Here is a 13,195-nt window from a genome sequence, read left to right as displayed (position 1 = left end):
ATGAAGATGTTCACATCCTGGACAGAGAGGAACGATGGTTTGAGAGAGGAGTAAAGGAGGCCATCTTTGTGAAAAGAAATCGTCCATCATTAAACAGGGGTGGAGGCCTCCGGGTTCAACTGTCCCCCTCTTACAATGCTGTGATTGCTAGTATCACTCAGCCCTCTGTGAGTAGTAAACAGCCATCAGTGTGCTAATGACCCATTGTTAGGCTGATGGTCCTTCTTGAGCATGTGATCAGCTGGTTTTGGTTGTCAGCAGCAAACTGGTTGATACACTCTAAGAAGGTGCTATTTAAGAGACTGAGCTGAAAACAGCACCTCAGACTGAGGAAGTCTCTTGGATGAGAGGCGAAACGTTTCTAGATTTTTTTGCTTTGTTTTGCTTTTGTTTTTTTGAATGTCCAGCAGACCAGATTGAACTTTTTTGGATACCTGCCCCCTCTTTCCTCTTTTGTGTTGGCAAAATGTTTAAGTTTTATCAATGATTTTGACAAAAAACAATTTTGATGTTTTTTTTTTTGCTTGTTTGTAACTACAGAAGTAATGTTTACTAAATGTTAGGGCTCTATTCTTTGCTAACAAAATATATATTTATGTCATTAAACAACTTGTCAGGTTCTTGTCTAGCATGCGCGTTCCCCAGGACCCCCCCACCCCGAGCCGGTCCGCCCACTTTTTGCGATCCGGCATCGATCGGTTTACAAATTATGCCCTGATCATAATATTCTATTATAGAAACTTGAAAATTATATTGGGATTACAGGAACAGCTCTAAAATGGTTTAAATCATATATATCTGATATATTCCAATTTGTAAATATAAATAATTAATATTCTTCAAACACCAAAGTTAGCCATGGAGTTCCTCAGGGTTCAGTACTTGGACCAATACTCTTTACCTTGTATATGCTTCCATTAGGTAAAGTTATTAAACAGCATGGGATACATTTTCATTTTTATGCTGATGACACACAATTATATTTGTCCATAAAACCCAATGAATCCAATCAGCTACTTAGACTGCAAGCATGTCTTAAAGATATAAAAACTTGTATGACCTTAAAAGTCCTGTTCTACATTTTTTTGCTTTTTTTTTTGCTTTGGGTTGTTTTTTTTGGGGGTTTTTTTATGTCCAGAGGACCGGATTTAACTTTTTTGGATTTTTCTACCTAGATTATTGAGCATGCATCAGGATACTTAAATGTCCTGCTTTTGAATACAGACAAGAATGAGGTTTTGGTTTTTGGACCTGAAGATCTTTTGAATTGTTTTTTCAGTCTTTCTCCCTAATTAGATGATATTAATCTGGCCTCTAGTTCTATTGTAAAAAATCTTGGTGTTATTTTTGATCAGGACATGTCTTTTATCCACCACATTAAAAATGTTACTAGAACTGCCATCTTCCACCTGCGTAATATCGCTAAAATTAGAAACATCTTATCTAAAAATTATGCAGAAAAACTGGTCCATGCATTTGTCACGTCTAGACTGGACTATTGCAATGGTTTATTATCTGGGTGTCCAAATACTTCTTTAAAAGGTCTTCTAGTTGATCCAAAATGCTGCTGCCAGAGTCTTAATTGGAGGATTTATCAAAAAGGAAAGTCTTAAGCCCAGTCTTTAAACTGGACAATGTCAGCCTCAAAGACAAAAACTGGAAGTTGGTTCCACAAGAGAGGAACCTGATAACTGAAATATCTTCCTCTAATTCTGCTTTTGGAAACTCTAGGAACCACAAGTAAACCTGCAATCTGAGAGCCAAGTGCTCTGTTAGGAAAATATGGAACAATAAGATCTCGAATATAAGATGGAGCTAGGTTGTTGAGAGCTTTTTAGGTTTAGGTTTTTAGGTTAGGAAGTTTGTAAGATTTTGAATTCTATTCTGGATTTGACAGGGAGCCAATTGAGATAAGCTAAAACTAGAAAGACATGATCTCTGCTACTAACTATAGTCATTAGGGTTGGCTTGTTATGCTGCCATAGGCTTAGAATACTAGAGGACAAATTGACTTCATTTCCTTAAATGAATTGTTAAAATTGAATACCGGTTGAATACAAACTGGTTGGTCCACTATGGGAATGTGCTGATTGTGGGACTGAGTTTGTTGTGGCTTCTTGGACTGATGAAGCCCTTTGAATGAAGGACGAAACATGTCAACAACAAAATAAACCATTCAGATGACCTGACTGAACTTTGTTGGATTTTCTACCTGAATTATTGAGCATAATCTTTCATGTTAAAATTGAATAGTTTTCATTTTATACTACAGTATTTCTATCTTAACATGTGATTCTTGACCTGCCATTGTGTATAAATAATGTTGATGATCATAATAATGATAAATAATGTTAAATTATTATTTTATATATGAATGTTTCTGTTATGGGCAGCACAGTGGCGCAACTGGTAGAGCTGCTGCCTCTCAGCGAGCAGGTCCTTGGTTCAAACCCCGGTCCAGGGGCCTTTCTGGGTGGAGTTTGCATGTTCTCTCCGTGCATGCGTGGGTTTACTCCGGGTACTCCGGTTTCCTCCCACAGTCCAAAAACATGCATGTTAGGCTGATTGGTAACTCTAAATTGTCCCTAGGTGTGAGTGAGAGAGTGAATGGTTGTTTGTCTCTATGTGGCCCTGTGATGGGCTTGCGACCCATCCAGGGTGTACCCCGCCCCTCGCACAGTGATTGCTGGACATGGGCACCACAGTGATTGCTGGACATGGGCACCAGCGACCCCCGTGACCCAAAATGGAATAAGCGGGTAAAGAAAATGGATGGATGGATGGATGTTTCTGTTCAGTGCCCTGAGACGACTTCTGTTGTGTCTTGGCGCTATATAAATAAACTGAACTGAATTGAATTTTAGTCATGCTTCATGTTTGTTATTTATTTTAAAGATGGAAGTTGGAATCAAAAAATCCTCCCTAAATTACCCTGATGATTGTAAAATATTACAATCACAGACAGGCAAAAAATGAATGTTTTTAACTCTGTCACACTGCCAATAACAGACCTCGTCTTCCACCATTCTGTCCCATTTCCTGATCAATACATTACCTGATCAATACATTACCTGATCAATACATTACCAGAATCAGAACCAGTTTATTATTGCCATGTCAATGAACGAGGTTCACAAACTAGGAATTTGCTTAGACATAAGGTGCGAATAGTAATAAAGTAAAATAAAGTAAAAATAAAGTAAAAATGAAGTAAAAATGAGAACATTACATAAGACATAAGACCTGTGTACACCCACAAATAAAGTAAAATTAAAAACATAACATAACCATATGTAAAAACAAAAAAGGTTGAATCATGTCATCTGGACTTCGTTTTTTTTGTTAAAAAAGAAACGTTTCGCCCCTCATCCAAGAGGCTTCGTCAATCTGAGGCCTAGCCATCTGGTATTACCCAGAAGCCACCCTGACTCTTGTGTTTCAAGCCTGCCTCAGATACCCCTGAAGTCTGGCCTTTTCACTAATGGTTTCAAAAACACAAAGTCCAGATGACATGATTCAACCTTTTTTGTTGTTATATACCTGGATGACTGAGAAAACAAACTTTGTGTTTTTGAAACCATAATCATATGTACATCCATACAATAGAAACAATAAAAAAGCTTAGAAAACAGTACAGATGGAGTATTCAATTATAATACAGATGTAATGTGACCAAAGCAGAAATTATGAGGTAGCATTATGAGTGTTACTTGATCAATACATGCAGCATTTCAAAGGAAAAGGGGTTTACTTATTGAAAATAAAAGTGAGGGTGGAGTTTCACACACTAGACCTTCCTGCAGCTTTCTGTCATTAGCTACCATCCCAACCCCCCCCCCCCCCCCCCCAGGACTCTTCCAGCTCTCCAGGAGAGGCGGCCACAGGAGAGAGAGTCATCCAATGAGCTCAAACCACCGAGCCAGCAGCTAGTCATAGAAAGCCTCATCCTGCAGTGCTATGGGATATTCAGCATCAACATGAGGCGCTCCGTAATGCTCTGCGTCATCACATCACAAGAAATGTCTGTCCAGCTCTGAAGACAAGCAACTGATTATGCAGGAAACTTGTATCACACACATCTAACATCATTTTAATCGTTTAACAAACCTATGGACTTGCTCAAATACAAGATTAAATGGTGACTCATCCCAAGACCTGATCCAAGTCTGCATCAGTGGGGATCCTTTGGTCAGCAGCCCCTAAACACCAACAGGTGGGTTCAGTGGCAGCTTGATGGTTCACTGCACCAGAAGTGAGTGTAAACATCCTACCTGCTGCATTTTACTGATGCAGCTTGTTTGTTGGCCGGCACACCCATAAAGATCAGGCTCGCTGTTTGCTATAAGAGTCCACTATCATCTGCAAAAAACAAACAAACACCTTTATTCACTAATGATGGCACTGTTTGCACAAAAACTTGATCTAACCACGAGACTTGGTTCTGAGCAGACGTTCCATCGGTCCATAGCAGACCAGCAGGACCAACGGGGGTTTGAACAGTAGAACAGATATATGGAACCATAGAATAGCCTATGTGTGCAAATCATTTCAAAAGAACTAGAAGATACAAAGGTTTTAAAGATAGTTGCAAATAATAATTTAATAATAATTACTATTATTATATAATATATATAATATATTATTATATTAATATTAATTAATAATTTAAAGCTCCTTTGTTTCATCCCACAGAGCCTCACTGTGACCAGTTTCACAACATTCTGCAGCAGCACGTTTTCACCTCATTTCTACAAAATATATATTAATGGGGCTGTAGAAACAAATATTATTTTAGACAATTTTGCCAAATGAGAAGAGTAATTCTAATTCCAGCTGCATGCCGATGTGAAGTGTTTGTATTTGTTGTGTATTTGCATGCAGTGGCACAGATCCAGAGTAAACCTGAACCCTGCTGGACACGAATGAACCTTAAATTGAGGTGTTTCGGAGCGGAGTTCTGCTCCAGAAGGATATGGCCACTCGGTGATCTTCTTGGCGTATTTCCGGATGATGTTGTCCTCGCTGAAGATGAACAGGGAGCGGTTCACGGTCAGGCAGTTCTGTTTCACTGGGATCGGGTTGTAGATAGCCATGGTCCTGGCTCTCTGGGCCATGGTCTGCTTGTAGACCCGCGGGGCCCCCGGTAGCCCCTGCGGTCGGCCGGCCCCCGCCCGGGGCTGCCCTGCCGCTCCGTGGCGGCCAGACGGCTCGTCTTCGAAGCGAGCCATGAGTGAAGGAACAAATCTGAGAGAAACTACAAGCAGCCAGGAGACGAAGAAGAAGCGTCCCAACCTCCGCTGGGCTCTGACGGATGTTCAGGTGTTGCTCAAAGTTTCCGACTAATCATCTCAATCTTCATCATCCTCCTCTTCCTCCGGTCCTCACAGAGACGTCAACCCTGTGAGTCCATGGCGGAAACACGTCCTGGTCCTCCTCAAGAAACAAAGAGAGCTGCTCAAAGTAAATCCGTGACGGGTCATAACATGTTTCTGTCTCCACAACCTTCTTCCTCCCTCCTCCTCACTACTCCTCTGAAATAAACCCAAACTCATTTACCGCCCTCAGATGGAGCATCCTCACAGCCCTGTGGCTCCAACTGGATCGGCCCTGTTTCCATGGCAACAGGAAAGGAGGCAGGAGAGAAAGACGGGAAAACTGACTAAATTTAATTCTTAATCTTCTAATTTAGCACAATAATCTAATTATAATAATAATAATTATTATTATATATTTATATTTACTATAATTATTATATAATCTAATTTAGCAAAAGGATCTGAAACTCTCAACCTTAACTTCTAGTCACATTTTGGATCTGCTTAATTTGTCTCTAATGAATAGTTACATCCCACAGTGTTTTAAGATTGCTGTAATTAGGAAACATAACCTTGACTCAGGAATCCTAGCCAATTATAGACCTATATCTAATTTAACTTTCATCTAAAAAATTCAAGAGAAAATAGTTGCAGGTCAGTTGCGTGAACATCTACAAAGAAATAATCTGTTTGAAGAGTTTCAGTCAGGTTTTAGAGCTCATCATAGCACAGAAACTGCACTGGTGAAAGTTACTAATGACATTTTCATGGCCTCAGACAATGGACTTGTGTCTCATACTGGTCCTGTTAGACCGCAGTGCTGCATTTGATACGGTTGATCACAATATTTTACTACAGAGGCTTGAATATGATATTGGGATTACAGGAACAGCTCTAAAATGGTTTAAATCATATCTATCTGATAGATTCCAGTTTGTAAATGTAACTAATAAATCTTCTTCATACACCAAAGTTAGTCATGGAGTTCCTCAGGGTTCAGTGCTTGGATCAATGCACTCTACCTTATATCTACTTCCATTAGGTAAAGTAATTCAACAGCATGGGATACATTTTCATTGTTAAGCTGACGATTGACAGTTATATTTGTCCATGAAACCCAATGAGTTACTTAGACTATAAGCATGTCTTAAAGACAACAAAGTTCATGCTCGATCATCCAGGTACCTGTACATGTCTTAAATACTTAAAAAATAGCTAAAATTAGAAACATCTTATCTAAAAATGATGCAGAAAAACTGGTTCATGCATTGTCACATCTAGACTGGACTATTGCAATGGTGTATTATCTGGGTGTCCAAACACTTCTTCAAAAGTCTTCAGTTAATCCAAAATGCTGCTGCCAAAGTCTTAACTGGAGTTAGCAGGAGAGATCATATCTCTCCAGTTTTAGCTTTGGCTCCCTGTCAAATTCAGAACTGAAGTCAAAATCTTACTTCTAACCTAGAAAGCTCTCAAGAACCTAGCTCCATCTTATATTACAGATCTTACTGTTCCATATTTTCCTAACAGAGCACTTCACTCTTAGACTGCAGGTTTACTTGTGGTTCATAGAGTTTCCAAAAGCAGAATGGGAGGAAGCTCTTTCAGTTATCAGGCTATTCTCTTGTGGAAACAACTTCCAGTTTCTGTCCATAAGGCTGACATATTGTCCAGTTTTAAGACTGGGCTTAGGACATTTCTTTTTGATCTTTTTCTTCTTTTGGCTTTTTCCTTTTCAGGAATTGCCACAGCGAGTCATCCTCAACAATCTCACTTTGTCCTCTGAATCCTCTGTCCTCACTCCAATTACATCCATGTCCTCTCTAACTTCATCCATATAACTCCTCATTGGCCTTCCTCTTTGTCTTTTTCCATATCAGCTGCATTCATAACATTTTTCTACCTATATTCCTACTGTCCCTACTCTGGACATGTCCAAATGATCCAACCTAATTTCCTGGACTCATAGCTCATAGCAGGAGAAAATGTAAACCTATCCCGGTCTTTAAACTGAGTTCAACTTCATATAACTCTGTTTATTACTCTGTATCTGTATATATACTCTGTATCCAATCTAGGCTGAACCAACACGCATCCTCAGTTCTGGGTTACATTAGTACATGTACTGACACCGTCTCCACCATCAGATATGTTAAAATCTACCAAAACAGAAAACCTTGGCTGAATGCAGAGGTGCACACTCTGCTGGAAGCCAGGAACACTGCATTCGGGTCTGGAAACTCACAGGAGCTGAGTAGGAAAAGGAAATATCTGGTTGCAGGTATTAAAAGTGTCAAGACTACATATGCACAGAGGATCGAGGGTCAATTCACCTCACAAGACCCTTGGAGCATGTGGAGGAACATTAAATGTATAACAGATGATTTTTGCTAATGTGTGTGACGTTGCACGTTCGCGGTGAGACGTATTGTGTCATTTCCTGTTTGCCTGTCGGTAGCTCGAGTGAATTGTTTGCTTGAGTCGTCTCTATTTTCTGGATTTATCTGTCTTTTGCACAGTTTTTCATTCTAGTTCACAAACACACTTACTACAGTTGTTTTTCTACTGTTGGATAGTGCTTAAAATACCTCTTATCTTTCAACACTTCTCGGTTTTTATTGGTGTATTTGGCTCTGCTAGCTCCTGTTAGCGTTAGCTTAGCATGGCTACTGCTTCTCTCCCTGCTTCCTCTGTTTTCACTTGCTCCGTGTGTAAGATGTTTAGTTTCTCCTCTGCCTCATTTAGTGGTAATGATACATGTAACAAATGTAGTCTTATGGTAGCTTTGGAGGAGAGGCTGCCTGAACTGGAAGCTCGGCTCCGCGCTGTAGAAAAACCAGTAGCTAGCCAGGTCCCCTTAGACAGCGCAGAACGACAGTGGATAGCTCCCGTTAGCGGTCCTCCAGCAGACCGCGAGCAGCCGGGACCCCAGGTCGGCTGGGTGATGGTCCGGAGCAAGCGTAGTGCTAAGGCTAAGCCCCCAGTTCACCACATACCCGTTCACGTTTCTAATCAATTTTCCTTGCTCAGTGGCACACCCGCTGAGAAATAGACCCTGATTATTGGAAGCTCCATAGTCTGAAACGTGGCTTTAGGGACTCCAACGGCCATAGTCAAATGCATGCCGGGGGCCAGAGCGGGCAACATAGAATCTTATTTGAAACTGCTGACTAAGGCTAAGGCTAAATACAGTAAGACTGTTATTCACGTCGGCGGTAATGACACCCGGTTACGCCAATCGGAGGTCACTAAAATTAATGTTGCTTCGGTGTGTGACTTTGCTAAAACCATGTCGGACTCCGTAGTTTTCTCCAGCCCCCTCCCCAACCTGACCAGTGATGACACGTTTAGCCGTATGTCGTCGTTTAACCACTGGGTGTCCAGGTGGTGCTCTGACAACAACGTGGGCTACATAGATAACTGGAGTTCTTTCTGGGGAAAACCTGGTCTGATGCGGAGAGATGGCATCCATCCCACTTTGGACAGAGCCGCTCTTCTTTCTAGAAATATGGCTGATTTTGTTTATCCCCCAAATTATTGACAACCCAGGGTCCAGTCCAGGAAGCAGAGTTGTAGTCCTCCACACCTCTCTGTTGCTTCTCCTCTGTTACCCACCCACACCCCCATTGAAACAGTGTCAACTCGCCCACGGCTCAAATTAAATAAACCAAAAATTAGCTCTAAAAATATCCATCCATCCATCCATCCATCCATTATCTTTACCCGCTTCTTCCATTTTGGGTCACGGGGGTCGCCGATGCCGATGTCCAGCAATCACTGTGCGAGGGGTGGGGTACACCCTGGACGGGTCACAAGTCCATCACAGGAACACTCTAAAAATACAAACCATAAAAATCTGATTAAAATAAACACAGTTACTTTACTAGAGCAAATTCATAAAATCCTTAAATGTGGATTATTGAACATCAGATCTCTTTCCTCTAAATCCCTGTTAGTTAATGAACTGATAACTGATCATCATATTGGTTTATTCTGTCTGACAGAAACTTGGCTACAACAGGAGGATTTTGTTAGTATAAATGAATCCACTCCTGTTAATTATTTAAATTTTCATGTTCCTAGAACAACTGGCTGAGGTGGAGGAATAGCTTCTATTTTTCAGTCAGGATTATTGATTAATGCCAAACCTGTTATTAGTTATGATGCTTTTTAATTGCTGTCCCTCAGTCTTTCTCATCCAAAATGGAAATCAGAAAAGTAACTTTTACTAGTTGTTATATATCGTCCACCAGGCTCTTACTCTCAGTTTTTGTCTGAATTCTCAGAATTATTAACTGACTTACTATTAAACACTGATAAAATCATCATAATGGGTGATTTCAATATTCATGTGGATGTTGAGAGTGATAGTTTAAGCATAGCCTTTAATAATTTAATAGACTCATTTGGTTTTACACAAAACGTCCGCACATCTACTCATTCTTATTATCACACTCTTGATTTAGTTCTGACCTATGGTATAGAGATTAAGGACTTGGTAATAGTTCCTCAAAATCCTATTCTGTCCGACCATTTTTTAATAACTTTTGAGTTTACATTAAATGACTACACAGTCACTGAAAGTAAATTTCATCTCAGCAGGTGCTTATCAGAAAATGCTGTAACCAAATTTAAACAATCTCTTCCATCATTGTTTTCCTCTGTCTTGCATAGTAATGCATCAGAGAACAGTGACTTAGATCATCTAGTTGATCGTCTTACAACTTCAATGCAAACTTCACTTCATAAAATTGCTCCACTGAAAAAGAAAGTAATCAATCAGAGGAAACTGGCCCCTTGGTTCAATTCTGAGTTAAGTACTTTAAAGCAGGCATCTAGAAACCAGGAGAGAAAATGGCGCTATACTAATGTTCAAGAATTTTATTTAATTTGGAAAGATAATCTGCTAACATATAAAAAAGCTCTCCGGAACACTAGAACTTTATATTACTCATCTTTAATAGAGGAAAATAAAAATAACCCTAGGTTTCTGTTTAGTACTATTGCTAGACTAATTAAAAGTCCCATTTCTGTTGAACCATGTATCCCTACAACTAGAAGTAGTGATGACTTCATGAGATTCTTTATAAATAAAATTATTTCAATTAGAGAGAAAATTCAAACCATCTTTCCTTCTACTATCTCTAGTCCCTTGTCAAACGAGGCAACTTTAAAAATTTCACTAGAGCCTGATTTATGTTTGGACAGTTTTTGTCCTGTTGAGCTCTCTGAATTGTGAAAAATAATAACCTCATCCAAACCATCCATATGCCTGCTAGATCGCATCCCAACCAGACTGTTTAAAGAGGTATTTCCCCTAATTAATGTCCACATTTTGAATCTACTTAATTTGTCTTTAATGGATGGTTATGTACCACAGCGCTTTAAGGTTGTTGTAATCAAACCTTTACTTAAAAAGTCTGATCTTGATTCAGAAATTCTGGCCAACGATAGACCTATATCTAATCTAACTTTCATCTCAAAAATTCTAGAGAAAATCGTTGCAGGTCAGTTGCGTGAACATCTACAAAGAAATAATCTGTTTGAAGAGTTTCAGTCAGGGTTTAGAGCTTATCATAGCACAGAAACGACACTAGTAAAAGTCACTAATGATATTCTCATGGCCTCAGACAATGGAATTGTGTCTATACTGGTCCTGTTAGACCTCAGTGCTGCATTTGATACAGTTGATCACAATATTTACTACAGAGGCTTGAATATGATATTGGGATTACAGGAACAGATCTAAAATGGTTTAAATCATATCTAGCTGATAGATTCCAGTTTGTAAATGTAAATAATTAATATTCTTCATACAGCAAAGTTAGTCATGGAGTTCCTCAGGGCTCAGTGCTTGGGCAAATACTCTTTACTTTATATATGCTTCCATTAGTTAAAGTTATTAAACAGCATGGGATAAATTTCCATTGTTATGCTGATGACACACAATTATATTTGTCCATTAAACCCAATAAATCCAATCAGCTACTTAGACTACAAACATGTCTTAAAGACATAAAAACCTGGATGACCCTTAATTTTCTCCTGTTGAACACAGACAAAACTGAGCTTTTGGTTTTTGGACCTGAGCACCTTAGGAATGAATTTTTCAGTCTTTCTCCCTCCTTAGATGGCATTAATCTGTCCTCCAGCTCTAATGTTAAAAATCTTGGTGTTATTTTTGATCAGGACGTGACTTTTAGCCCCCACATAAAAAACGTTACTAGAACAGCCTTCTTCCACCTGCGTAATATCACTAAAATGAGAAACATCTTATCTAAAAATGATGTAGAAAAACTGGTCCATGCATTTGTCACGTCTAGACTGGTCTATTGCAATGGTTTATTATCTGAATGTCCAAATACTTATTTAAAATGTCTTCAGTTGATCCAAAATGCTGCTGCCAGAGTCTTAACCGGAGTTAGCAGGAGAGATCATATTTCTCCAGTTTTAGCTTCTCTCCATTGGCTCCCTGTCAAATCCAGAATAGAATTCAAAATCTTACTTCTAACCTACAAAGCTCTCAACAACCTGGCTCCATCTTATATTACATATCTTATTGTTCCATATTTTCCTAACAGAGCACTTCACTCTCAGACTGCAGGTTTACTTGTGGTTCCTAGAATTTACAAAAAAAAAATGGAAGGCAGATCTTTTAGTTATCAGGCTCTTGTAGTGAACTAGACCTCCTACATCAATCTGTCTCTGAAGACCTTCAGGGGACATGAACTGTTATTTCATTGATTTGAATCCAGAAATACAAATTATCTAATCAAGAAACTATTTAATCGTATCCTGAATTAATCAATTGAAAGAACACTCTTCTTTTTTATATTATCATTACTATTTTACAATATCTTGATAATCAAAAGTGTGTTTAGTTCATACCATTTCTAATGTTGAAGTAAACCACTCATTTAAATCAACTGTGAAACATTATTAATGATTTTAAAACCTCATTAGACTTAGATCATGCAAGTTAAATGTCTATTTACAAAGTAATTGTGCATTTACTCTTTTGTCTGAATGAGGAGTGGATTTAATGTCGGTCAAAAGTCAGAGAACAAGTTATGAGAACAAAGTGCCATGTTTTAAAACTCTCAGACAGTAAATAGGAAACTGGCACCTGCAAAGTCTGTCACTTCTTCAAAATATTTTCCTGTCTGTACTAACCTTTCTTAAAAACCCCAAAAAGTTCAATCTGGTCCTCTGGACATTAAAAAAAAAAAAAAAAAAAAAGCAAAAAAATCTAGAAACGTTTCGTCTCTCATCCAAGAGACTTCCTCAATCTGAGGTGCTGTTTTCAGCTCAGTCTCTTAAATAGCACCTTCTCAGAGTGGATCAACCAGTTTGCTGCTGACAACCAAAACCAGCTGATCACATGCTCAAGAAGGACCATCAGCCTAACAATGGATCATTAGCACACTGATGACTGTTTACTATTCACAGAGGGCTGAGTGATACTAGCAATCACAGCATTGTAAGAGGGGGGCAGTTGAACCCGGAGGCCTCCACCCCTGTTTAACGATAGACGATTTCTTTTCACAAAGATGGCCCCCTTTACTCCTCTCTCAAACCATCGTTCCTCTCTGTCCAGGATGTGAACATCTTCATCCCTGAAAGAGTGACCGCTGGCCTGGAGATGAGTGTAGACCGCAGAGTCCTGGCCTGATGATGTTGATCTTCTGTGCTGGGCCATCCTTTTGGCCAGTGGCTGTTTTGTTTCCCCGATGTAAGACTGATCACAGCCCTCCTGACACTGAACAGCATACACAACATTGCTCTGTTTGTGCCGGGGGACTGGATCTTTGGGATGAACCAGTCTTTGCCGTGATGTATTTTGGGGTTTAAAAGCCACTGGGACGTTATGTTTAGAAAAT

General features: G+C 39.4%; 1 protein-coding gene across 1 annotated transcript in view; it reads right to left on the bottom strand.

Moving 5' to 3' along the window:
• Positions 1-5,239, bottom strand: part of cacna1ba (calcium channel, voltage-dependent, N type, alpha 1B subunit, a) — a 668,325-nt gene extending 663,086 nt beyond the window's left edge. Inside the window, exon 1 of the mRNA XM_037680745.1 lies at positions 4,975-5,239. Coding sequence (XP_037536673.1) covers positions 4,975-5,228 — 254 coding nt within the window. The 5' untranslated portion in view covers positions 5,229-5,239. The remainder of the gene's footprint in view (positions 1-4,974) is intronic.
• Positions 5,240-13,195: the final 7,956 nt, after the last annotated feature.

Source organism: Nematolebias whitei, chromosome 8 (assembly GCF_014905685.2).
Source record: "Nematolebias whitei isolate Nwh7 chromosome 8, NemWhi1, whole genome shotgun sequence".
Classification (NCBI taxonomy): domain Eukaryota; kingdom Metazoa; phylum Chordata; class Actinopteri; order Cyprinodontiformes; family Rivulidae; genus Nematolebias; species Nematolebias whitei.
The sequence above is the reverse complement of the archived record's forward strand: the minus strand, read 5'-3'. Positions and strand labels throughout refer to the sequence as shown.